The sequence below is a fragment of the Cheilinus undulatus genome, linkage group 1 (genome assembly GCF_018320785.1).
Source record: "Cheilinus undulatus linkage group 1, ASM1832078v1, whole genome shotgun sequence".
NCBI classification, from domain to species: Eukaryota; Metazoa; Chordata; class Actinopteri; order Labriformes; family Labridae; genus Cheilinus; species Cheilinus undulatus.
Genome location: NC_054865.1, coordinates 32671594 through 32698507, shown reverse-complemented (window position 1 = coordinate 32698507; position 26914 = coordinate 32671594). Strand labels below are relative to the sequence as shown.

Genomic DNA, 26914 nt, shown 5'->3' with positions numbered 1-26914 from the left:
ACCCTATTATAATGAAGACTAGCGTTAATCAGCATGAGTACAGCGCTAGCAGTATTTAGCCCCTTTACAGTGGTGGCATAAACCTCCCATAACTATAGGGCAGGACTGTTGAGCAGCCCAGGCCTATGTTAACAGCTCTCTGCCAAACCTAGGTGTGGGGATGGTGCTGAAAAAAATTCTTGAATTTGTTGTGGACACAGACAGAAAGTTTGTGTCATTGAATGCCCTTTGCACAATCCAGATAACTGAATAACAAAAGAGCACACTACATGAGTGATAGAACTGTACTTTTTGTTAGCCTAATTTCAATGTTCATGCACAAACTACCAGATATTTATTATTAAAGTGAGATACATTTACATTTTCAACATGACAGAGCATGAGTGAATAAAGAAGTAAAAGAGTTTGCCTTTTTTTCCTGGGGAATTAATTGTACTGTCTCCAATTGTACTATATTCACAATTGTTCATTTCACAAGGAACAAAGATCTTTCTTTGTAATTCTTTTGACTTCCATGCCACCCACTCAAATCCCCACCTGTCACTGTCACTGCAGTGAAAACCTGTCAACATCACTGACTAACTGCTTCTGAATAAAGGCTACATCCAGCTGGCCTTTACAGACAGCAGTTACATTAGTATTTAAGAATATATTTCTGATTTTCCTTTCAGATCTTGTGATGCATCATTACCAAACCTCCTTATTGGTCTTCATTATTTTTCTGTTTAGGAAGGTGCAGAGTCAGCCAAACTAGTAACACTTACAATCTTATTTCTGTAAAGTTTGCACTTTACATGTCTGAGCAGACATTATTTCTGTTTGTCAGTATGTTTAGTGTTAATCTTTTACTTTTGTCTGTTTGTCTTTCAGTATTCTGTATGCTGACATCGTCGGTTTCACACAGTTGGCCAGTGATTGTTCTCCCAAGGAGCTGGTCATTATGCTCAATGAGTTGTTTGGGAAGTTTGACCAGATTGCCAAGGTGAGACATCAGTCAACACATTTCCATTTTAATCACTACAAACAGAAACCCTTCAACTCACAGTTGGTGGTTTACTTATTTAAGAAACTGTAACATCACCTGACACGTCAGATGGACTGTTTCATATGTCCACTGCATGGATATATTTCACATCCATCTGGGATATCTCCCTCCCAAAGTGTTTGGGATGGGCAAGACTTTTCAAAAAATTCTCAGAGGGTAATTGGACAAATGTTCTGTCACATTCATTATGGACCTACCAGAGTGACAAGACAAAATGAGGTAGCAGACATGTGCAGCTCTAAATAACACGTAAATAATGTGAGCTTAGCAGGCAGGTGTTGTCGTAGTCCACAAACAGTGGAGCCAGTTGGTGGTCACAGTCATGCTGGTTGAGAAGAGCAAAATTGTTTTCTCCAGAAAAGCTTTCAGTGTGATTCTTTGCTCCTCTTTCAATGAAGAAATGCCGTCCAGGTCTGATTGAAATCTGCCACTGAAGCTGCATCCAGGCTAATTGCCTCATTGGCAGCAGTTATTACTACCAACACAGCTAAACCTCGTCCATAACTATCCAAACTCAAGCTGAAGTAGGTCGAAAAGAGAACAAAAAAATCTTTTCTGTCATGAAAAGCTTTTATTGTTTCTTTGCCCTTCCCTTAGTAAAGAAATATTGTACATTTCTGCTAAAACTGTTGATATACTGTTGCTACATCCGAGCAGTCATTACTACTAGCTTGCAGTAAAACTAACCCAACCCATAGCTACTAACTCATTCTCCTCAAATGACTCTGATTGGTCCAATCTGGTCTGACCTGGCACAGTCGTTTTTAGACTAGAGCTTTGGAAGATGGTGCCGCCTGATGACAGACATGGGATCTGGCCAATCCATCTGCTTTGCAAAGTTAACTGTAGCAGTGTACTGTGAAGAATAGAGTAGTGAGTTTCTGATGGGAAAAACCCCACTTGCTTAAGTTCTAACATGCCATGAGGAATCTGATGAGCAATCTAGACTCACTTCTTATCTAGCCACTACAAAAACATTTAAATATCAACAGCTAAAGACTGTGGTATTTAATGGCTCCCACATTTGTCATGTATACAGTCATATCCTGTTTAGCTGCCCAGCCACTCTAAACTATATTTTCTGTATTCTTCTCTCTTCTTTTTTCTTTTTTTTTTTTTCAAGGAAAATGAATGCATGAGAATCAAGATCCTTGGAGATTGCTACTACTGTGTATCAGGGCTGCCTGTCTCCTTGCCTAAACATGCCAAGAACTGTGTCAAGATGGGTCTAGACATGTGTGAAGCCATTAAGTGAGTTTGTGCCAATGTTTACCCTCAACCTTGACTGAAATATACAGTATTTTTTCTTTAAATGTACATCTTTAGGTGAAGTTAAACCAGGCTAAGTGACTAGGAGATTAAAATGTTCCAAAGCTTTCTATGGAATATTTCACATAAAAGTGTTTTATACGGGTGGAATGGCTATAAATCAAGCTTTGCTCAGTCATGTCTCTAGTTGTAGCGGCAAAAACCGTCTGTAGTTATGCCTTGAGTTGAACATGCTGAAATTGACACATCATTTTAAAGAACACATGAAAACATGAGGAAGGCTAAGATAAATATTTGTCCTGGTTGATCATAGTCTTTATCCAGGTGTGAAAATAAGACTTTCAAATGCTGGAGTGACAGAGGCCTCTTTTATAACCCCACTGCTTAAACTGAGAATGACTTTACCCTTCACTTAGCAAAGTCAAGGATGTATCTTTTTTTGAGTGGTGCACCAGTTCAGTTTTTACATGTTTACTTACACACACATAAAAGGGCTTAGAATAGACACATATGGAAAGGACAGACTTTATGACTGCATTGTCTCTGGACTGCCAGTGTACCTGAAAGGATCATGCTCTACATTGAGGGACAATATTCAACCTCAGGGGGTTACAGTGTTGATTTGAATTTTCTTTCAGGCAGGTACGGGATGCAACAGGAGTGGAAATCAACATGAGAGTAGGCGTGCATTCAGGCAATGTGCTCTGTGGTGTGATTGGCCTTCGCAAGTGGCAGTTTGACGTGTGGTCACATGATGTCACGCTGGCCAATCATATGGAGTCAGGAGGCCTTCCAGGGTTGGTTCAATCAATTTGTGACATTTCCTTTGTTTCATTTGTGTTTCAGATTGTTTTCAGATTTTGACAGCCTTGCTGACTGAGTGTCAAACAAATCATAAATGGATAATTATAACTCAGTTTTATGTAATAATTGGGTTATATCAGCATAGGGGTGGCTATAACTAATGATTCATACACAAATCTGCATGGTCCGATTTTATCTTTAGTCCAAAGACGTCAGCTAAACTTTTGGTAACAACTTATTCTAATGTAGAACCACACAAGATCAGTATTACCTGTGGACCTATGAAAATTTATAATTGTGGAGGGCATAATTGTTTTTCATCCTATTGATCATGTCTGTAATTTGTAAAGTAAAAATTCCAGGGCAAATTACCAACTATATATCAGTAAACACAGAGCTAATTGGTTTCAGTACTCTGAGCCTCCCCCTACTTGTATCAAAGATAAGCTGAGCCCCCCATGACCCACCTGGAAAAAAAGATGATACATTTCTGTCGTCTGTTCTAGTTGTTTCAATGATTAAAAAACGGATTTAAAATACCAGCATGTTTCTTACCAAATGTAAGAAACATTGTTGTATTGTTTAAACTATTTAAAAGAGTGTTTTATGATGATTTTAGTTGATATATGTAAACTTATTTAGACAACCTTTAGAGCAGATCCCCCCACACACACACATTTAAGTATTAGTTTGATAAAAATCTGGTAATATTTCAAATGTTTAACCCCAAATTTGTTCATTCATTATTAACATATGTATCTTTTTCCATTTCAGTTTCCTTTTCATTGTCTACTGATGAATAAATCAAGTTGCAAATTTCAATTTCAGCTACAGAGTTTGATACAGTATAATTATTTTTTGTCAACCAGTGAAATCACATCACAAAGGCTGGTGTCTTAGTTCAAATTCACTTCTCATTTGTATACATCAGAGTTGATAATAAATTCTTTACAGACTCAGTTAGCTGCCTCCCTGGTTTACGCTTTCAATAATGTGACTGAAAGTAAATTTGTCTGTGAGCTAATTAAGCTGTTTGTTGTTGTTTTTATTTAGCTGTGCTACTTAATTATTAAAACGATGTCCTCCTCAACAACTCTAAACATCACCAATTTAGATGATCTTTTTACATACAAAGTCAAGTTTTTGATTGCTTGTCTTACTGTTTTCCTCACTGTCAGGCGTGTTCACATCACAGAAGCCACATTGAAACATCTTAATAATGCGTATGAAGTGGAAGAAGGCGATGGCCAAAGCAGAGACCCCTACTTAAAGGAACTCAACGTCCAGACCTACCTGGTCGTAGATCCAAGGGTAACTTCTCTGTCCGTCTTTATTAGAAATGCATGTATTTAGTGGGTGAATGATCAAAGTGCTTACACATGTTTTATATCAAAAGAAAAATATTCCCTTCAGTCTTTTTTGCTTTAAAACCAGTGATTTGATTTGTTGGGTACAGACAGCATGAGGTCTTTTTGTGTTATATTCTTATCTAGTTTTGCAAACTGGTTTTGCCTGGGATCAATCATATAGCAAAAATGTTTGAATTTGTGTGATACCTCTCATTTTAAGCAGCCATTTCTACAAAGGTGTTATCTTTTTTCTGGCAAATCCTTCCCTTCATAACAAGACAACATATTCCTCTCGTTCTCTGTGAGATTTAGTAAAGAAAACTCCTCCAGTTGTTGCACAATTGCAAATAAATTTAGATGACCCATACACCTTTTGACTCAGAACAATCCTTCAAAAATCAATGCCACTCCACCAAGTATTTCAAAACTCATGCACAACAAGATGCAGAGCAGTTTGAAACTCCCATTATAAAATCCAGAGAATTGCACAGCATTAGTAAGAAGTCTTCCAACCCTGAGTGCTCTTTATGACTTTATGATTAGGGTGTACTCTTTCAGCATTAGAGCTTGAGCTCAATGTCCAAATTGTTCTATCAATGAAATATTAATTTTGTGTTTGTTTCTCAAGTCAAAGGACCCATCATCAAACAGTCGTAGTGCAGCCAAGCCACGGATGAATGATGGGCTGAAAATGCGAGCTTCTGTTCGTATGACCCGTTACCTGGAGTCGTGGGGTGCAGTCAAACCATTTGCTCATCTTCAGAGCAGAGAGGGTTTCCCACCAGGCAGCATCGTCAAAGGCAAGCCACGCTGGAAGGTAAAAATTTTTGTTATTTTTAAAGTAAAAAATCACTTTTTGTTGAAGACCACGTTAAATCATAATGCACAGATTCAAGACAATGTGTTGTGATAACTGAAAGAATAAAGATAGGGTAACTACAGATTGTTCTAATATAGAAGGGTATCTACACACACAATGGAAAAATGGTAACTTTTTAATTCTTCAGGGTTTAAATGCTTTAGGCTAGATAGAGAGAATTCAAATGAGTTTCTTACTTCCAAAATGTTTTAGAGATAAAACCAAGACAAGAAAAACAACAAACAGTGACTTGTGGTAGTCAAGTAGTGAGGTTTTCAATTATTTATTCATGAAAAAGTTACATATATTGAGATTTTGTGGGTACTGCCATCAGCGCTCAATTGTCATGCATTTTTATTGTGTGAATGTTTTTGCTGTTTTCCCAGGACATCCCCCTACGATCAGCCCCTGGCACCATTATCACTGAGAGGTAAGGACCTTGACTTACTCCCAAAGCCCCAATTTTGTTGATATCTAGAAGAAGTTAGCATTTTTAAAAGAATTAGTCTACATGTGTATATGTACACCCTGGAAGTCATCCAGGATGACAACACTGTTGCTCAACAGCAATCTTGATGAACCAAGAAGTGTGTTTCCCATCAGCTTTCTTGCCAGATCTTTCCTATTAACTCATAAAACATTAACTGTTTGCTCTGTCATGTTATATTCGTAATTATTTGTAATACAACATATTGACATATTTGTTTTCTAGCAGCTGTCACATCCCAGACAATGTTCAGCTAGACATAAACATGTAGAGTATGTTAAAGCTCCAGATTATTACTTTACATGTGAGCTAATCTTTAAAGCAGACTGGCTTCTCTCTCTCTAACAGTATCCCCTGAGTACACTTTGGACCCATACTTCTCTTCTGTTTACTTTTGACGATGATGATAATATTCATAACATTTCCACTACAGAGCTATTGTGAAACTGTTGTGCTTCACCAAGTTTGCAGTATTTCACAATTTTTAAACTGTTGTACTTAGTTATACTTTTACATGGACATTATGATTAAAATGAAAAAAACTTTTCAGGATCATAAGAACACAAAACACTTCAGATATTTAAAGAAATACATACACCCAAGGGAAAAATACAGTACAATACAATATATTTGCTTATGGTGTGAAGTAATGTGAAGCATAATCTTGTGAAGCTTTTGTTTTCCTGTAGCCATTGCTAGACCTTCAATATGTTAGTGCGACATTATTTGCACTTTAAACCCATGAAAGAATCAATGAATGTGGGGATGATACTGAATTTGTTCTTAAACTTAACCATTAACAGATCACCCAAGGAGTTAGTCTTAACTTGTGACAAAATTATTAGTCTTCCTATGTATGGAGTTATATTTGTGCCACAATTCTGAGCAAGGAAGCTTTGAGCACAGAAAAATATATTATGTGAGCACACCTATCTTATTTTGAGGAAAAATTAAAGAGAATTTGAAAAAAAAAAACAAAAAAAACCCTCCAGGTTAAGCAAACAAGAATCTATTCTGTGCTCAGTTTAATTCTATGCTTCATAGAAAACAAAAACTACCAGGGTCAATACCAGGCTAATAATAATAATTTGGTCCTCATCTCTGTGTATTTGCATATACATTTTTATAACTGAAAAACCTTAATTATCACTGATCTGTGATGTTGTGATGTTGGCAAAATAAGAAACATGTCAGAAATCACCTTTTGTCTGCAAATTTAAGATATTTTTTTGCACTGGTACCCAAATAATGATCATTGTTAGCCAATACCAGAGGCATCAAAATCTGTACTTGGAAGCAAACAGTAGACTTCTCTGTGATTGAGGATCTACAGCTGTACTTGATGTGATTCCTGTTGAGTGGTGGGAGTCTATGGTGAGTCTTGTTATCATTTGCAGATAAACTGATTTTGATTAGAGCTTCTAATAGTAGTCATCTTATGTAAGAGTATGATCAAATATTTAAACAGAAGCCATGAATTACGTAGGTCAACTAAGCAATAGTGTGGGCTGTAGAAATATTATTAGAAAAGATAAGCGTATGCCTTAAAGAACAGACACCGTACACATGAAAGGGTTTGTGTTAAAGCAGAAAAGAATTAATGTTATTCATTTATGCACAGTCCACTGTAGCAGAGGCAGCAGCTGATGAACATGTCTGCACTTAAAATGAAGAGCACCCACTCAGGCCTGATGACATTAAGGGGCAGAAGCACAAAAAAGTGAGGAAATTTGTGTTTGGTAGATTTTTTTTCTTTGTTGTAACAATGCTTCTTGGTAAAAAATCTTACAATGTTGTAAAGCCTGTTTATTACCCTTTTAAATGATGCCACATTTGTAAGGAACATGCATTTGTGGGATGAGCAGCAGAGCTGAGTATGTGGGTTGTGCCTTTGAAAAATGTGCCAAATCTTCTATGCCAAACAGCTTATTCTGCCATTGACTCTTGTTTGATGTTTGGTGGATTGGATGATTGAAGTTTGAAGGCAAATCAACAGGCTTTCCAACTGTAAAAGATTTCTTGCCAAGAAGCATTGTTATAACAAAGAACTAATCTACCAAACACAAATTTCCTTACTTTTTGTGCTAAATTTATTTGAATTGTGGTTACAGTAAAAGTAGTGTATTTTTCTGTGTTTGATGGACTCCACGTGTTTTTTTGTTTTGTTTTGTTTTTTACCTGGATTTATTTTTCCTAACTGCTGTGATGAATGATGATGAATTTTTTATCTTATCGTTGGGCCCTGACAGCTTAGATGAGTCTGTAGAAGAGCCATTCACCTTGCCCACACCTCCATTCAGCAGCTATAAGTGAGTTGGGCCTTCATGCCCTGCAAGGTCTTCATCTCCTTAATGCAGTAGTTTTCAACCTCAGGCATGAAAAGTCAAATGAATCTTGTTCATGTTTATTGTTTTTTAAATATAATGAGCTTTTATAATCTGCAGTTAATTAGCTGGCAGCAATAAGTTATGAGCATGCTTTGTTTCCCAAAAGGAGTTATTAAACTCTTGTTAAAATTAGCCATTTTATTTTTATTGAAATTACTGATTCTTTTCTTGCGGGAAAATTTGCTCAATACGCTTCAAATGTTATCATCTGTACCACCCTTTTGAATGATTTTCTCAGTCGCACACAGGGTGAGAACTATTGCCTTAGGGGAGAGCCTTGCCATCCCAACACTAAGAAGTGGTGTAATACTGTTCTTTTATCATTGATTCTCACTGCTACTGCCAACATATCAGCTAAAAAGCAGTCAGAAACCATGTAACCCTCTATACCTAGACCGACATGCTCCTTTTAACACTGATCGCCGGCTGGGGCTTGAGTCTATCTGGGCCTGTGCATCTGTGAGAGTGTTTCCTTCCTGATCGAGTAGGGGGTTTCCAAGCAGAAGCACAGCAGTGACACTCCCGCTGAATCCCGCAGAGAAAATCTAACACTTCTGCATCTGGCTCACTCCCTTTAAGTAACTTTCTAACAGACACGAACCTGAACTATTTTTCTCACTACTGCTCAGAACTGCATTAACCAAGTTGCCCGTATGCACGGCTGATCTGACCCAAAGTAACCTGCATGGCCTGATCAGGTTTTTAGGCATTTGTTATAGTCTCTTTGAGTGTTTCAGCATCTCTCTTGGCTTTCTTTTATTTTGTTTTGCTTTCTGGTACAGGAACAAATCCCAGAAGAGTAAGTTTGATGAAGAACTGCACAATGAGATGACGACTACGATAGATGAGCTCAGCAGCAAGTATGTCCATGTTTAAAAGTCAGTCAGATTTTGTGCATGTAAAGAGATTTATAGTCACTTTAAATAACTTTCCACAAAATCGCTTAAAAAAGGAATACTACACAGAGTGCACATACCTTTGCTTAATTGTGTAGTGTGTTAACATTTTAATGCATGTTTCATTTTAATGACAATGATATTTAATCAATGCTACAGAACCCATGTGGAGAAGCCACTAAGTAGGACAAGTTATTATTCATAAGACATTAAATTGTTACACTTTTTACCATTATAATAGTGTAATGTCTTAACTCCAGGGAGAGCTTTGCTATTTTGTTGCTTATTATGGTTTGTCTGTCAACCACTGTGAAACTGACTTCAGTGTTCAAGCAGCCATAAAAAGAAATTACATGGAATTTTCAGCAGACTCTTAAAATCTCCAGAGGAAGAATCAAGATATTGGCGGTCTCCTGACTCCTTCTTTAGCTCCAGCCTGAGGTTTACTATATAACTTTCAGCCCACATTTTCACTGAACAACTACTAGATTGGAATTTTGGGTACAAACTAGGGATGCACCGAAATGAAAATTCTTGGCCGAAACCGAAAACCGAAAATGAGGAAACCAAAGCCGAAAACCAAAACACCGAAATAAATTATTATGCCAATTATTAGTACCATTGCATTTATGGCTATGACTGTGTACTAACCTCACTAAAATCAATTGCAGTCGCATACATTAATATTAATGCTTCAAAGAATAAATCAATTAAAAAAATTATGTAAATATTTAATAAGCACTGGCATTCCAACAATGCACAATGTAAAATAAGATAAAATACAAAATAAAATGTTTAACTTGACTCCATTCATGTATACATTAAATCAGTGGTTCTCAACCTAATATCAGTCATGTACCCCCCTGTGAAGTATTTTTTCAGCCAAGTACCCCCTAAACAGCGCAAAATTTTTGGCTAAAAAGAAAGACATTAAACAGTGCTGTGACAGCCGTCTGATTTATCAAACTTTGTAACTGTTAAACACTTTCAAATTACAAATATTAGATTTTTTTTTTCAAACATTTTAAATGTTAAAAATGCATGACTAAATTCATGGCACATCTTCTCCTCACTAAATGTGGGAATTTAAATTAATGTAGTGAAAACTGTGAGTGGAAAGGCATAAACCATTTAAACCCAGAGGTGTGCAAAACACTGCTCAGCTGCAGTGGTCTGCAGTGGTCTTCTCTGGAACAATTTGGAAATAAAGACATAGAGCTAGAAAGAACTAAAAAACCTGTAAATAATTAACAAATTATAAAAAAGACAGCTTAGTGCCCCTTTATGGGATCATAATAAAGATCTCTTCTCAAGCTGAAATCATGAACTTAGTTATAGATCAGCATTTTTTCACAAAAAATGAATCATGAACCTTTTTATGAATGGAGTGCGACATTGCTGCGGATATTTTTTCAAAGTTTCGCTCTGACGAGCGCACATGGTGGTGGTGCTGATTTTTAAGGCAGACAGAGGAACTAAAACATCCTCCTCTCCAATACCACCTGATGTTTGTCCTCTCATATCTGTCTGTATCAGTGCTTGTGTTTTTGTCTCATGTAGCCTGGTAGAGAGGGAGACAGGCAGCAGGCAGCCCGACATGTCCATGTGAACGTAAATGCGGTACTCGCAGAGCTGGAGCTGTTTCTAAACTAACGGGACTTTAGTCTAGTGAAATGTTTACCAACACAGTCTCCTCTGACCTCAGACATACGACTTACAAATACTCTGGATCAACCAGCTCACTGAAATGACTCCTCTGACCAGTCTGGAACACAAACAGGTGAGCCAATCTGTGCGCTGTAGGGGAGTTAACTCCTCTCACCGTGAGCCTCAGCTGTGCCCTTATACTATTATTGATCATATTTGACATAAAATGAATTAAAAGTCAGTCCCTCCTCTTACAAACTTGACTGGCACAGTGAATGAAACAGTCAAAACAAAACGGCACTGACCTCCTGGCTGTGCGTAAAAGTGCCGCGTTACACATGGAGTGAAGGACAGAGAGGAAGAAACCTCCTTTTATCTTCCAATCAATAAATATCACTGTTTATCAGAGGACAGAGAAAACACACCGCAGATGTTCGCAGCACGAATGTGATTTTAGAATGTAATATACTCGCAAAATCGTGTCGCTCCTGACGTGCAAAGAAAGGCGCTATTTTTCCCCATTTGAGAACCACTGATCCAAGTGCGTGCTGGCCGCGGTTTTTGCTTGCGTCATCACAACATTGTGTTTCGGCCTTGTTGTTTTGGTGATAAAAGTCTTGCGGCTGAAAAACGAAAATACACTTTTGGGCCGAATTTTCGGCCGAAAATTTTCGGTGGCCAAATTTTCGGTGCATCCCTAGTACAAACATTTTTATTGACAAGGATAACTTGTAATACATCTGGCTATCTCACTACTTTTACCTGGAAACTTAATCTCCAAAAAATTTTTTACTGACACAATACCTGCAAAACTAAACTCCTATCATCCATTATAAGAACAGAACATTGTGCCTGCATCATATGGGCATGTTAGCATTTAACTCTACTGATGTTAGCACTTAGCTTAAGGGCCCACACTTGTGCTGAAGCCTTTTGTCCCCCTTCCTTGTTCCCCCACTGGCCTGCACTTGCAGTGCTCCAGGCCCAATCGACGCTGGGTAGTGCTTACATTAAGATGAGTGAAATTAGTGAAGAAGTAAAGAGTGAGAGGCAACAGTTGTAAATTTAGCCGTTTCAAGACATTGCTATTTTTCCTTTTTGGAGTTGTGTGAAGAGTTATTCAAGCAGCTGTTTATTTCCTGTGTGGTCAAGTGCTGATTAACAAACATGTCATTATCTAATTGAATTGCAATCTTGTTTTTTGTTTCCCTTCTCTCCTGTCTTCCTTCTCTATCTTTCTTTTATTTTTGCCTTCCTTTTCCTCTCTCAGACAGTGGTCAAAGTCTGAAGAGACTGGCAGTTTAGCTTTGTGGTTTCCAAAGAAAGATCTAGAAAAACAGGTTAGTTGTTCACAAAGCTTAAAATGTATAATATTCAAATATCATTCTGGTGCTAAATAAAGGCTTGTATGTCATGTGGTTCCTCCCCTAAGTACCGGGCGCTGGATCTGCCAATGTTCAAGCATTATGTTGGCTGTGCCACCGTCATCTTCCTTTGCATCTTTGTGGTTCAAATGTTTGTCACAAAGGAGTGAGTATGCAGACATTTTTTTCTGTCATTTAATATCCAACATAGATCACAAAATGTTCATCTTTGACATGCCCTGCCTTTCAGTCGGCAGATGTTGGGGGTCATGTTTGGAGTATTAGTCTGTGTGCTACTGCTCATCATGGCGATCTGTTTCGCCAATCACATTCAGGTCAGTGTGTCTGGAGTCTTGCATTAACCTTTCTGACTTTCTGATATTCAAGTGACAGAGGTGCAAGTTTCAGCTCCTTTCAGGCAGTTTGTCTCCATTAACATTTACATTTATGGAAAGAGGAAAAAAGTTCTCACAGGCAAAGAAAACATGTCATCGCTCTTATAGCAACCCACACTAAAAGTGGCTCAGTGTAAAATTTCCATGCTGTATAATTCTGGCCTGGCCCTGAACTGAATTACATGTGCATGACTCACATGGGTTTTGCTCCGAAGTGGTATTTATGAATTTAATTTCCCTGTGCAGAAAGAGAAACAGAAATGCTGAATTTTTGTAGAAAATTATATTTCTTTACTTTGAAGGCCACACAGTGCACGTAAAGGACAGGAAGCATGCAGGGAAGGATGTCATTTTACTCATTAACTGTTAGTAGACCTCCATAGTCATACATATTCAGGTTGAATTATAAAAAGTAGGGCATTATATGTAAAAGATAAAATGTACAGAGAATAAACTTAGCATGTTTACCTGGTGTGATTGTTCTGGCACCTCCAGGTCAAGGAATGACCTTTCTTTTAAAATCTAGAGAAAAATCACTTATTATGGATTAGGGTGCTGGATTTGTAAATGGTTTAAGTTTTTTATTCTAAAAAAGCTGGTTTATTCCTGTAAAATTATACATAAAATTAAGTTGTATAATATTTTGTCCTATTTTACAATACATATTTATGTTTTATGAAACTAGAAATTTCAAATGTTCTTTCTTGGGTGTAATCAGAATTTAATCTCAAAGTTCAGCAGTTGGTTGTGATTAATCTCCCCTAGTGTCACATTTTAAAATTCAGTTATTTTACATTTAAAAGTGTTATTGTTTCCAGTGTTTTTTTTTAAGCTTGGTAGAGCAGATGACCACATAATGAGGCTAAAGTCCTTGGCACACTGGTCACCACACCAGTTCCTGATCCTGCAGCATGTTGGGTGTACAGTATGTTTACCCCACTCTCTCCCCAGTTTTCCTCTCTCCAGCTCTCCTATCAAAATAAAGGTAAAAAAGCCCCAAAAAATAGATGCTGCAGTCACTTAACCAGAGTGTGCTGAAAGGGAAAATAAAGCATGCAGTTTCTTGTGATTTTAAAAAATGAATGCACTAATTACTGACCTTACTCCATCACAATTAACGCATTAATGCTGACAGCCCTAGATCTTTGACACTAATATAATACCATGCTTCATGGAAAGTCATGTAAGACAGTATCAGTGTGTTCTCACACTGTACTTTTTCAGCAGTGAAATATCCAGCATCACTTACTGCCAGTTGCACGTGGTTTATAAAGAACATTAGCATAGACATATTATAAACAGCAGTTGGTTGGTAAATTAAAGAAGAAAGGAAAAGATGAATAAGGTGCACATACGTATGTGTTACACTGTGCTGGAATTAGAGTGTGTGACAAAGGAAGCATGTCATGTGAGCTATCCTTTACATTCATGCCTCTGTAGCTTTCTTTGGCTAACCTTTGACTTACAGACGACTCCTGACATTGGGTTCTTGACAGACATTGTGTTCACCTCTGACAGATTCCCTCACTTAAAATAGTCAGCACTAAGTGTCTGTCCTGGGATGTCTCCACATGCTGGCTCTTCATACCAGTTTGATTCCATCTTTCTCCTCACTTCTCCTTAAATTCTGCAGCGCCTCTTTCCAGAGAAGTTGTCCAGATGCCAGTGGCTGCCAGCTGTGTCGGAGGCGGTGGTAAAGCGTCCATGTGTGCGCCTCCCCCTGGCCACCATTACAACTACGGTCATCATTGTGTTGGCAGTGTTCAACCTGGTATGGCCATGCTCACATGTTCAGTGATAAGAGGCGCTCATTATATACTCTATGCTATTTCTAGCTGTGCTATACTTAATAACTGCCATGCCAGAAAATTCAGAGCATGCCGTTCAGTGTTTGCTTGTCAGTCAGATCTGTTTGATCTCCCCGCAGTGCTTCGTTCAGACTGATGGGACAGAATGTTCCGGTGACAATGACAACCTGTGTGTGCCAACCTTCTGTCTGCCTGTGAGTGATGAATTTATGAACCCTAAATCTTAATTAAGTGGATTTCTGAAAATATGAGCACCTTCAAACATGTTAATGTGTCTCCTGGTCTGCCAGAAAAGAATGATACCCAAAGGTTTCTGTACATACTAAAATTTAGTTAAAATTGTGCTTTATTTGGATTTAAACTGGGGTTCAGTTTGATATAGTTTATCAGGAGCTTTTGGTCACAAATGCATGGATTACTGGATTACATCCTTGGAAGGAATTTTGTCTGTGTTGTCTATAGTTTTACTTGTGAGTTTACGACTCAGTGAACTCAGCTATTCAGAGTTTGACTTCCCAAAAAATGTACAACTTTGTAATCTAAAAAAACAAAAAATGTTTCCTTGCATATTAACAGACCCGCTTTGTTATTCTTCAAGTGACCTTCATACTTGTTTGAAGGAAAGGTGATGCGACATTACACGGCTGTTCAAATACGTGATTTTGTTTCTTCTGCTTTTTAAAAGTGGTCTAACTCTATGCCTCTCCTCTCTCCTCCTCAGTACTCTGTTTATTGCTGTATCCTCTCACTCATTGCATGTGGAGTCTTCCTGCGAGTGAGCTTTGAGCTCAAAGTGCTCTTCCTCGCTGTGGCCTCTGCAGCATACTACAGCATCATCCTCAGCATCAAGAGGAAACTGTTTGAAGACTACAAAGATTTCCTCTACACTCAGATCAGTGAAAGCTGGAACTGTAGCAGGTGGGACTGAACTTGGTGTAAATCAGTGTATCACAGTTTAGAGAAAACAACCATAAAACTACTTAAGCAATCAATGCTGATGGTCAGAGTCCCAGTTTTATTATAATAACACAGTTAAATAAATAAACTTAGCACAAAAGTTCAGGAAATTTGTAGGGCTGACGGCTTCAATTCGATGGTCAATTGTTTGGTCGAAAAGCTTTTGTTTGACCGAGATCACTCTGGTCAGTAAATTGTCCGCCCCCCTACCCCAAGACACTGGACAAGGGGCAGACGCGTAGTGTGCAGCTGGCTGATAGAGAGATGTGCTGCAGGGGACGAGGAGCAATGCAGCTCTAGGAGTTACAAGTAGAGAAGCACACAAAGCTACGCAGAGTGGGATATTTTCTGATATTTTACAGCACTAATGCTCAGAAACAACACATCAACTCATCACAAAGTTGCAGGCTGTTTGTATTGTGGTGCTCCTGAGTGTCTCTGCTCTGCCCTCCTTCACTGCATCAACCCCCATCTCCCGCGTCAGGTTAATTCACCTGTCGGTAAATAGGCTGCGTAGTATCATCTCCTATTATAATCTCCTTAAAGTGTTCACGTTAGCGTTAGCTTCTCTTACAGACAGGCAGAAAGCAGAGGACATAAAAGGCGATGTCTGCTGGTCATTAAGTCCAGATGAGTGAACTTTTTTCCTCTCACCTCCAAATAAATGCTGCATGCTGTCTGCTTTATGCTTGCAAATGACATGCCATGGGCTGGGTCAAATGATCATGTGATCAAATGATAATAGTTACCGTTATAATTGAATCAAAAACAATGATCTGAGGTTATTTTGTGGGCTGTATGAGTTTAAAGAGATACCGCGCTGGGATCACGGAGATCAACGCTGATCGTCTCTTAATTAATTATATTTTTAGGATGACGTGATGGGCCTGAAAAATGTATATTAATGCTTCGAAAGGCTTGTTACGTTCATTTAAGGATTATTTAGAGTACCAAGCAGGTGCAGTGAGGAACCTGTATGGATTAAACAGGTCCCCAATGAGGTGATTTTTAAAATTTATTTATTTATTTATTTATTTATTTATTTATTTTTACCTGAACAACCAATTGATTGGTTGGTGCCTGGGTGCGATTTTGGTCAACCAAATTTTTCTTCGGTTGACTACAGCCCTAGAAATTTGTGTTTGGTAGATTATTTCTTTGTTGTAACAATGCTTCTTGGCAAGAAATCTTTTACAGTTGGAAAGCCTGTTGATTTCCCTTTTAAATGGTGCCACATTTGTAAGGAACATGCATTTGTGGGATGAGCAGCAGAGCTGAGTATGAGGGTCGCACCCATGAAAAATGTGCCAAATCTTCTCTGCCAATGCCAAACAGCTTGTTTTGAGCTTCTGATATCCCAAGGTGCTGCCAAGCAGGTGCCTGATTGGCATGCCATGTTTGACTGATCTCGTTAGGGCCTGTGCGATGCGGCAACTTGTCCCGCAAAACCAAGTTACAGCATTGTTTGGAGTGAGCCCTAGTACCATCTCCAAACTGAAGGCCAAGTTCCAACGGGGAATGTCAGAGACACGCCGCGAAGTGGGCATCCCAAGTAGACGACACCCCAAGAAGACCATTTCCTCACCCTGTCAGCACTTAGGTACCGTAGGCTGTCTTCTACAGATTTGCAGTTAAGGTTTGCAGGACGATATGGCCAACGGCTCTCTGCCCAGACAATCTGGAACAGACTGCACGCAGCCAATCTCTGGTCTCATAGGGCTGCCAGAGGCCTGCCTTGACTGCCCTTCACCATCAGGCCCGTTTGCACTGGTATGCAAACACGTGCACTGGAACTTGAACATGTGGAGGAACGTTATGTTCAGTGAGGGGTCCAGATTCTGCCCATGGCAGCTGGATCGTAGGGTCAAAGTGTGGAGAAGCAGCAGAGAGCTCATTGCTGAGAGATATTGAGATGAGATTCTGCAACCAGTGGCAATCCCATATCTCCACAGTCTGGGACCAAACTCTATCCTCCAAGATGTCAACGTTCGCCCCCACAGAGCGGGGTTTATCAGAGACTCCCTCCAGAATTTGGGAGTGAAGAAGATGGAATGGCCTGCCAGCAGTCCTGACTTCAACCCCATTGAACACTTGTGGGATCAGCTTGGGCGTGCTGTTGTGACCAGCACAACCACGTTGGCTTACTTGCGACAAATGCTGGTTGAAAATGGGATGCCATCCCACAGCAGTGTGTGACCAAGCTGGTGACCATCATGAGGAGGAGGTGCCAGCCTGTTGTGGCTGTGTATGGTGCTTCCACAAGCTACTGAGGCTCCTGTTTGTAAAATGAATAAATTGTTAAAGTGCCAATATGTCTTGTTTCTTCAAACTTCAATCATCCAATCAACCAAGCACCAAAAAAGAGTCAAAGGCAAAGTAAGCTGTTTGGCATTGGCAGAGAAGATTTGGCACATTTTTCATGGGCACAACCCACATAGCAGCTCTGCTGCTCATCCCACAAATGCATGTTGCGTACAAATGTCTCACCATTAAAAGGGAAATCAACAGGCTTTCCAACAGTATGAGATTTCTTGCCAAGAAGCATTGTTACAACAAAGAAATAATCTACCAAACACAAATTTCCTTACTTTTTGTGCTGAGTTTATTTTGCTTCGTCAATTGTTAACTCCCTCCAAAGTTAATGAAAGTTAACATTAAACCTGGTAAAAGACGTATGGTCATCAGTGTGTTTTCTCCCTATTATTATAATTATTTACTATTATGTATAAGACTCATGCCATACATAACTATAAAGTTGTGTTTCTTGTGATTCCAATCATTTAAAGATCCAATGAACACAGCACCCACAATTTATGCATCTTCTAGACCAGTGGTTCTCAACTGGTAGGTCGGGATCCAATTTTGGGTCATGGAGCTCTTTCCAGTTGATCGTAAATTTTTGCTGAGAAAAAAAATGTGGCGAAAGTCTGACTACAAAACACTAAGGGGACCTATGGTAAACTCATACTTGTATTTTTTAGGTTTTTCTATGATGATGATTAAATTGAAGTATTTGTCTTAAGATTTCAACTTATTCATCTCCTTTCTATGGATAACACAGCAGGTTTTATTATGATAACAAGGAAATTCCACAAGAAATGACCAAAATTCCCTGGAAAATTTAGTAAAATAAGTTGTCCTTCTGTAATGGTGTGCTTCTTAAACATGTTTGTGTTGCCCTGCCTCTTAGTTCAATCATTCTTTGTTTTAGATGCAAACTACAAAATGTTTACGTAAACAAGTTTTCAAAAGTTTCGGTCACGATTTCTCTCAAGAGGTGGAGATGGGTCTTAATGCCCGAGCAGTTGAGAACCACTTCACTAGACCACCAACACACAATGATTTAAGGTTGCTTAACATCATTTGAAGCCCTCCTGATCATATTACTTCAACAGAGAGAATTCCTGCTCAGTTGGAAAGGGTACCAATAATCTAAATCCAGTAAAATGTTTAATCCAAACACATGACATCCATGAAGATCCACTGATTACTTCAAATCCACAACTGATTGAAATTTATAGACATATTACCGATCTGGGCTCTGGAAGTACCTAACTTCACGAAGGCCAAGCAGCATTTCACAAAAAAAGTGCCTGGGATATTTTGGCATGTTATTCAGTGAACTCTCAAAAGTTCAGGAGGCTGTGTACTCCTGCTCAGGCTGTCTGGGAAACATCTTATCATGTTAGAGCAGGGTTTGGATCCTTCTTCTGTTTAGGGAAAGACTGTGGGTAAACCCAGCACGCATTTGTTCAGAACAACAACCAAAGAATGAATTTAATGGAAGTAAAAGGTTTTGACTTTTTTTTTTTTTTCAAATAAACATCCATATTAAGTTAATATAAATGTAATGTTAATAAATAACTGTTAACAGATTAAAAAACCTGTGCCTGAGCTCTGTGTTTAAAACATGTAAAAAGATATGGATGTTCATGTTTGTTCTGCAGCAGTGAGGGTGAATCAGAGCTGAAATGTTTGGGGCTGGTCAAACACCCTCAGGTGATGAGCTGCATATATATCACCCTGTTCCTGGTCACTATGCTCATCATCTCACAACAGGTAATAACAATCTTCACCTCTCTGTCCTTCTCTTTCTTTTTATCTCTTTCTTCACACATTCTTAAAAAACACAAATTAGTCAAATGACAACAGTTCTGGTCCAACACAAGTTAATCTGTATTTTTAATTATTTGTTCACATATCCTTTCCAGTAATTGTGAAATAAAAATAAATCCTGAATCACTTACTAAATAAAAAAAACAGATGACACTGGTGAAATTTTGACTTAGTATTAAGGTTTTAAGCTTAAATATCTTATTGTTCAAATGTCTCTTGATGTCTTTGCTTATATCTCTATTGGCAACGATGAAGAGCAGGAAATTGAGGATGAGAAGAAATCCCGAACGAGAAAAATTACTGAGGAAAAAGCCTTTAATTTGCTCTTAACTCACTGCACTTCCTTCCACTAGAATGAGTCGTGCTTCCGCCAGGACTTTCTGCTGAAGTATAAGAACCGCACAGAACAGGACGAGATCGAGACCAGGGAAAACCTGAACCGGCTGCTGCTGGAGAATGTGTTGCCTGCTCATGTAGCAGCTCTGTTTGTGGGTGAAAATAAAAAGAACGAGGTAAGACTTCCCTGGAATAAGCCTGTTTCATGAATGATTATTACTTTAGAGTTAAATGTGTTGTTACCAGGGCTTGGCATTAACCTTTTTGCTCACCAGCCTCCGTGGCTAGTAGTATCCCAAAGTTACAAGCCAATTTTTTTGTTGGGAATAACATTATGTATGATAAGGATTGCTAAAATGTACTTGAACTAGAACAGCAATTCTTTGAAATGTAAAGAACACTGTACTTCTGACTTAGATTTTTTTTCTCATCCACCCTGGAGAAAATACACATTGACCAACAAACTATGTGGTCCAGTGTGAAGGGGGCACAATTAATTCCATTCATTTTGGGTAAAAACTGACCCATGTGCAAAACCGCCTCACTGCCAAAGTGGTCAGTGGGAGTCACAGCAACACCTTTAACAGCTGAAGCCCGCCTGCATTTGGCTGGTTGACAGATGTTCATGTCAAGCCCTGTTTGTAACTAAGATATTAAATTTCAGTTCAAGTATTCTTGATAAAAAATTGACGAAGTTTGTCAAATGATGCTTGTCTTGCTGAACTTCTAAGATGGTTCACACTTTCTTTCTGATATTTTTGGGTCATGCACATGAAATGAGACCAGCAAAAAAGCAGATCAAGAAATCATTAATGGGTTTCCAGTAGCTTTGTTTTTTTAAAAAAAAGGCCAAAGGGTGAGATTTTTTTATCTTTTAAATGTGATGCTGTGTGCATTCACAGTAAATTGTGCCTACATTTATTATAAGTGTAGTTTTTACTCTCTGGTCTTTCCTATAATTATGTAAATTTCAGGCTAAAATTAGCGATGAGCTTTTATTTGGTACAAAATGATAGCATAACAAAGGCAGCCTCCTCCTGAGTTAAACTATTGTTCCTTTCTTATTTCCTTTGTCTCTCTGTCCAAACAGGACTTGTACTACAAGTCGTATGACTGTGTGTGTGTGATGTTCGCCTCAGTGCCGGATTTCAAAGAGTTTTACACTGAGTGTGATATCAACAAGGACGGACTGGAATGCCTAAGGCTCCTAAACGAGATCATTGCTGACTTTGACGAGGTTAGGAAGGAGACGAAAGATGACAAAAAAAAGCTCTTTTCTTTCTCATCCCTAATGTCTTGTCAGTTGTGATAGATGATTTCTGTCAGTGCAGTTTGTTATCTGATCTAATGATTAAGAATAAGAGTTGAATCCTGACAGTTTACATGCCAAGAGGAATAAATCTCACTATCGTGTTTTCTATCTAACTCAACAGCTGCTGTCCAAGCCCAAATTCAGCGGTGTGGAGAAGATCAAGACCATCGGCAGCACATACATGGCTGCAGCAGGGCTCAGTGGGACGCCTGGTCAGGAGAACAATCAGGTGTAGTATCTGCTGCTTCAGTTCAGGGTCAGGCCTGGTTTCTAAAGCCTTTGTCAACTTTTTAAAACACAATTTTAGGCTTTTATATAAACACTAAGCTGCCATAATGATTCTCTTGAATGAAATGGGTTTTCAGGACAAAGAGCGGCAGCAAGCACAGATCGGGATCATGGTGGAGTTTGCCATCGCTCTGATCGGCAAGTTGGACGGCATCAACAGACATTCCTTCAACAGCTTCAGGCTGCGTGTGGGTGAGTGTGTTCAGCTACTTGGCAGCTTGAACAGGAACCTTTCATTGATGAATACTGCGTTGTACTGTATCCAGCTGACAAAAAAAACTTGATAGGTTTCCCTGGTTACACTGTGCAAAAAATGATTGACATGTTGAGTTATTTTTCCCTCTTTGAAGCCATCTTTTTAAGCTCAGGAAATGTGGATCCTCTGCTCTATGGCTGACTCTTCTGACCAGGAGCTTGAGGCTGATTTTAAATTCCCACTCATGGATAACTGTGTCTTACTTATGTCACACATTAAACACATAAAATTAAATTATATACTCAAGAAGTGAGGTAAAGACAGGGTCAGCAGAGTGTTTAAAAAACCTTGTTTTTTTATCACAATGATTCAGCTACATATGAGCCCAAACACGACTCAAAGGCAGTTTCTTTAAAGGCTTTCATACTTTCAGTCTCTAGAATATCTGAAAATGTTTCTAAAGAGGAAACACATTATCTAACTGATCCTTTTATTCTATCTGCAGGATGTTTTTTGTTATTCTGATTCACTCGCTGTTGAGTGTTTTGTCGGTGACTGTTAGTTTCAGTTATTTGTGGTGTTTGAAATGTGAACTCACCCTGTTGCCCTGAGCCTCCTCTGCTCTATTTTGGACTGTGTAAACAGTTTCTACTCCTGAAACTTTTATTTAGGAATGGTTTTGTTCACTCATGTTGAATATCATCTTTGGTAACATGATGATATACTTTGATTGACCACTGCATTGTGTCATAGCCAGGGGACATGGACCACATCCTGTTTCCCATGAGCAATATTCATGTTTGCTAAAGATTACCAACATTATCTACTGCTGTGATACAAGAAAGCAAGTTATCCTCTGAGTAAACTGAAATTAATAGTTTTTTTCTAAATATCCAATGAATTCAACCTTTCTATAAGAGGAAGATCTCTATCAGAAGTTTGATAGTTTACTCTAAAGCAGGGGTGTCAAACTCAATCACAGCAGGGGTCAGATTCTGGATTTAGGCCTAACCTGAGAGCCTAACAGGGTTCAAATTTAACCATAACTGTCAACCTCATTTCACCATTAATAAAATATGAAAAAACAGCACTAATGATCAATCATTTGGAAATTTAAAAAAAAGTAAAATGGTAAGTTTAAAGGCTTGAATCTGAGATAAAATTCCATTGTATTTGTTCAAAAGATCAGAACATAATATTAGAAATAGAACAATAATGTTTTAAAAGAGCAAATATATGAGGAGAAAGTTAAAATCATAAGTTCGAAAGGTCAAAATATGAGATCTATTTTGAAATCATGAGTTTAAAAGTCAAAATATTACTTAAAATTTAAAATTGTGAGTCAGAGAGGTCAAAATCCATCCATCCATCCATCATCTTCCGCTTATCCGAGAATGGGTCGCGGGGGCAGCAGCCTAAGCAGGGAAGCCCAGACTTCCCTCTCCCCAGCCACTTTGTCCAGCTCTTCCCGGGGGATCCCAAGGTGTTTCCAGGCCAGCCGAGCGACAGTCTCTCCAGCGTGTCCTGGGACTTCCCCGGGGCCTTCTCCCAGTGGGACTTGCCCTGAACACCTCACCAAGGAGGTGTCCAGGAGGCATCCGGACCAGATGCCCAAGCCACCTCATCTGGCTCCTCTCAACGCAGAGGAGCAGCGGCTCTACTCCGAGTCTCTCCCCGATGGCCGAGCTTCTCACCCTATCTCTAAGGGAGAGCCCTGACACCCTGTGGAGGATACTCATTTCAGCTGCCTGTATGCGCAATCTCGTTCTTTCGGTCACAACCCACGGCTCATGACCATAGGTGAGGGTAGGAACGTAGATCGACCGGTAAATCGAGAGCTTTGCCTTTCGACTCAGATCTTTCTTCACCACGACGGACCGATGCAGAGACCGCGTCACTGCAGACGCCGCATCGATCTGCCTGTCGATCTCCAGCTCCATTCTTCCCTCACTCGTAATATGGGAATTAAAAAGCCAAAATTAGGAGTTAAAAATGTCAAAATAAGAGCTAGAATTAAAATTGAATACTTAAAAAGTTAAAAACAATACTAAAATTTAAAATTGGGAGTCTAAAAGGTCAAAATATGATATAAAAAGTGATAATTTAGAATGTCAAAATATGAGATCAAATTAGAAACCATGAGTTTAAAAGTCAAAATATCGGCTTAAAAAGCCAAATTAAAGAGTTGAAAAGGTCAAAATATGACTGAAAATTAAAAATTGGGAATCTAAAAGATAAAAATGTGATATATAAAGTCCAAATTGTGAGTCGAAAAGGTCAAAGTATGAAATGAAGAGTCAAAATCATAACTTTGAGTCATAATCTTGAGATACAAAATTGAAAATATGAAATAAAAACACATTTCTTTCCCCACATTCTTGACTTTTTAGGAAATCTTTCTTACTCTTTACTTTTTCAAGTTTTTAAGGCTTAACAAGGATTTTTAAATAATCAAGCTGAAGTTAACATTTTTATACTGGAGGAAATCTGCAGACCTCATACCAGTGGGCCAGTTATAATACAAATATGATATGATCTTGCAGGCCGGATATAAATGTTCCACGGGTCGGATTTGGCCCCCCGGCCTTGAGTTTGACACCCCTGCTCTAAAAGTATTTAAGTGCTCTGATGTTAAAATGGTTGGAGGGCGTCAGATCAAGGGTTAATAAGATACTCTAATTAATTGATCAGTTCAGTCTCTCTTTTACATGTTAAGCAAATCCAGAGATCTGTTTGTTTATTAATATTAGCTGTAAAAGATTATTTTTGTAGTCTTATAACTCAAACTTTTTAACAGATGCTGTGAATTTGTGTTTTCTTTACTTGTCAGGTCCTCGGGGAAGTGTTTAATAAAGTGTTTTTACAAAAGTCCTTGCAGACTGCTATAGTGCTCTGAAAGACTTTTCTGCTAGTCAGAACATGTCCTTGAAAAAAAATGTCTGCCAACTAATAGAGTGGAGTTAATAAATGAAACATTTTTCAATAGGTTAAATGTTATGAAGGATCTGATCCCATATGCAGCCTGATATCTGTAGGGGACCTGTCCTCATTCTTATTGAATCTGATCTCATCCTATTTCTCCTCTTTATACTCACTCACTTCCTCTTCATTTTCATGATAACCGTCACACATTTTAAAATCTAGATTGTAACTCTTTGTTGTGTTCCTCAGGTATAAATCATGGCCCAGTGATAGCTGGAGTAATCGGGGCAAGGAAACCGCAGTATGACATCTGGGGCAACACAGTGAATGTGGCTAGCAGGATGGAGAGCACAGGGGAGCTGGGAAAGATCCAGGTACAGTCACACAGATGTAACTATTATAGGTCATGAATGGTGTTAGGAATATTTTTTTAATAATCTCACTCTAATTTTAAATTATTACTTTTATAACAATGACAAAGTCCTTTTGACAGCAAGTCAAACAAATATAAAGAATACAGGTGCATCTTAGGAATAAGACTATCAAATTTAACATTTTTTTCCCCATGATATACTTTAAAAAGTGAAACTTTTATAGTGTATTTTAGATTAATCTCGAACAAAGTGAAACATTTCAAGACCTTTTTATTTTAATCTTGGTGATTACAGCTTCCAGCTCACAAAAATCAAGAATACCCTTTCTCAAAATAATAGAATATTGTGGAAAAGTCCAATTTGCAAAAGTTTCCTGAGCCTTTGTTCACTCACTGTGGTTTGATACACAAAACACTACCTTTGGGAAGACTGCTGCCTTGACTCTTGTCCAGAAGACAATCTGAGGATAAGCCACAGAAGGTCACTGCTGGAAGGGTCGGCTGGTCTCAGAGGCTGTATCAAAACTAGGGATGCACCAATCCACTTTTTTTCAGTTCCGATCTGATTCCGATAAATATGTGCCGATATTGATTCCATAAAAAAAAAAAAAAATATATATATATATATATATATATATACACACATTTTTTTTTTTACAATTATCGTTGTTGATATAATGTGAGGTTCCATGAGGCTGTAGTAAACCGCCCAGCTCCTCTTGTTAAAAAGCAAAAAAAATACAAAAATGAATTGAATTTAAATGTATTCCAAACAAATTTATTTGAACTACTACTAAAAAATAAATATCAGCATTATCCAAAAAAAACAACAACTGAGTGTAAGTTATAAATCTCTGTCTATAATGCTCTTTAATGAACCCCCCGCCACTAGAGACTGCTGTAGCTTCAGTTAATGGCCGCAGCCTTCCTCTCTGACCCTTCACCGGATATAAATAATGGGAAGGACGGCGGTGGCTAACGGCTAACAGCTAATCTGTTAGGGTATAGTAGGAAGACTGCGGTATGACAGTTTTCCAAAGTAGTAAATGGAAATAAAGTGGTATGTGGGCTGTCGAGGGTTAAGCTCAAGTATGACTACTCACCCGAAGTGAAAAGAGGCCAAATATCAAAGCAGGATATCAATCTGCAAAGAGGAACGAAGGCGGGCAGCGCTAGCTTTCAATGCTAGCGCCGCCAGTTATCAGGCTAACGTCACACACGCTTTTTTTGTGTGTTCTCTCATCTTTAGACTAGTTTTGACTATTCTAAATATAGATTTACGTTTAATCGATTAGGTAATTACCCCGCTAAGAACATCCTAATTAATACCTGCTCAGTTACACACAGACCGCCTGGTGTTAGACTGCGGTGCGTTCATGTCTACGGCAAACTGTAGGATGGATTTGGATCGGTCTCTTGGATCGGCGCCGTCAGTCAGATATCCGATCTATTAATTACGTCCATATCGGACCCGATACCAATATCGGATCGGATCGGTCCCATCCCTAATCAAAACATATTCATGGAAAGTTGACTGGAAGAGAAAAGTGTGGTAAGGAAAGGTGCATAAGCAACAGGGATGAGCTCAAACAAAGCAGATTCAGGAACTTAGGGGAGCTTCTCAAAGAGCTGACTGAGGCTGGAGTCAGTGGATCACGAGTCCCCACACACAGACGGGTGCAAGAAATGGACTACAAGTGTTATGTTCCTAGTGTGGAGCTACTCCTGGATCACAGAAGTCATAAGCATCCTACCTGGGCTAAGGAGGAATAGATGTGGAGCGTTAGGTAGAGACAATTTAGGATGCCATGTCCTCTGCTGCTGTTGGTCAACGATGCTTCTAATGTCTTTATAGTGAAGCCTAGTGTCAACTCAGCCAAGGTTGACAACTCTGTATTTAAAATGCTTTTTGATTGGTAAGATGTAATAGTCTAATGTTTTGTGAAACTTGATTTTTGAGTTACATGAGCAGTAAGTTTTAAATCTTCAAGACTGAAAACATAAAGCTTGAAATAATTCACTTCAAGTGTAACTAATGCAGAATATATGAAAGTTTCACTTTTGAGATTATATCATGGAAAAATGAAATTTTCCACTCTATTCA

The 26914-nt window shown here is 38.6% G+C and overlaps 1 protein-coding gene across 4 annotated transcripts in view; it reads left to right on the top strand.

Moving 5' to 3' along the window:
• adcy7 (adenylate cyclase 7) overlaps positions 1 to 26914 on the top strand; it is an 88654-nt gene that overhangs the window by 60542 nt on the left and 1198 nt on the right. For 2 of the 4 annotated variants that reach the window (XM_041786574.1, XM_041786582.1), the window contains exons 7-26: positions 871 to 982; positions 2169 to 2296; positions 2953 to 3111; positions 4297 to 4429; positions 5096 to 5284; positions 5713 to 5756; positions 8063 to 8122; positions 8983 to 9060; positions 12014 to 12083; positions 12176 to 12273; positions 12358 to 12442; positions 14136 to 14273; positions 14430 to 14504; positions 15032 to 15228; positions 19215 to 19326; positions 19737 to 19895; positions 20810 to 20956; positions 21153 to 21260; positions 21397 to 21511; positions 24687 to 24811. In XM_041786574.1, the coding sequence (XP_041642508.1) occupies positions 871 to 982; positions 2169 to 2296; positions 2953 to 3111; positions 4297 to 4429; positions 5096 to 5284; positions 5713 to 5756; positions 8063 to 8122; positions 8983 to 9060; positions 12014 to 12083; positions 12176 to 12273; positions 12358 to 12442; positions 14136 to 14273; positions 14430 to 14504; positions 15032 to 15228; positions 19215 to 19326; positions 19737 to 19895; positions 20810 to 20956; positions 21153 to 21260; positions 21397 to 21511; positions 24687 to 24811 (2332 nt within the window). The remainder of the gene's footprint in view (positions 1 to 870; positions 983 to 2168; positions 2297 to 2952; positions 3112 to 4296; positions 4430 to 5095; positions 5285 to 5712; positions 5757 to 8062; positions 8123 to 8982; positions 9061 to 12013; positions 12084 to 12175; positions 12274 to 12357; positions 12443 to 14135; positions 14274 to 14429; positions 14505 to 15031; positions 15229 to 19214; positions 19327 to 19736; positions 19896 to 20809; positions 20957 to 21152; positions 21261 to 21396; positions 21512 to 24686; positions 24812 to 26914) is intronic. The other 2 variants (XM_041786590.1, XM_041786599.1) reach the window with 2 other exon arrangements.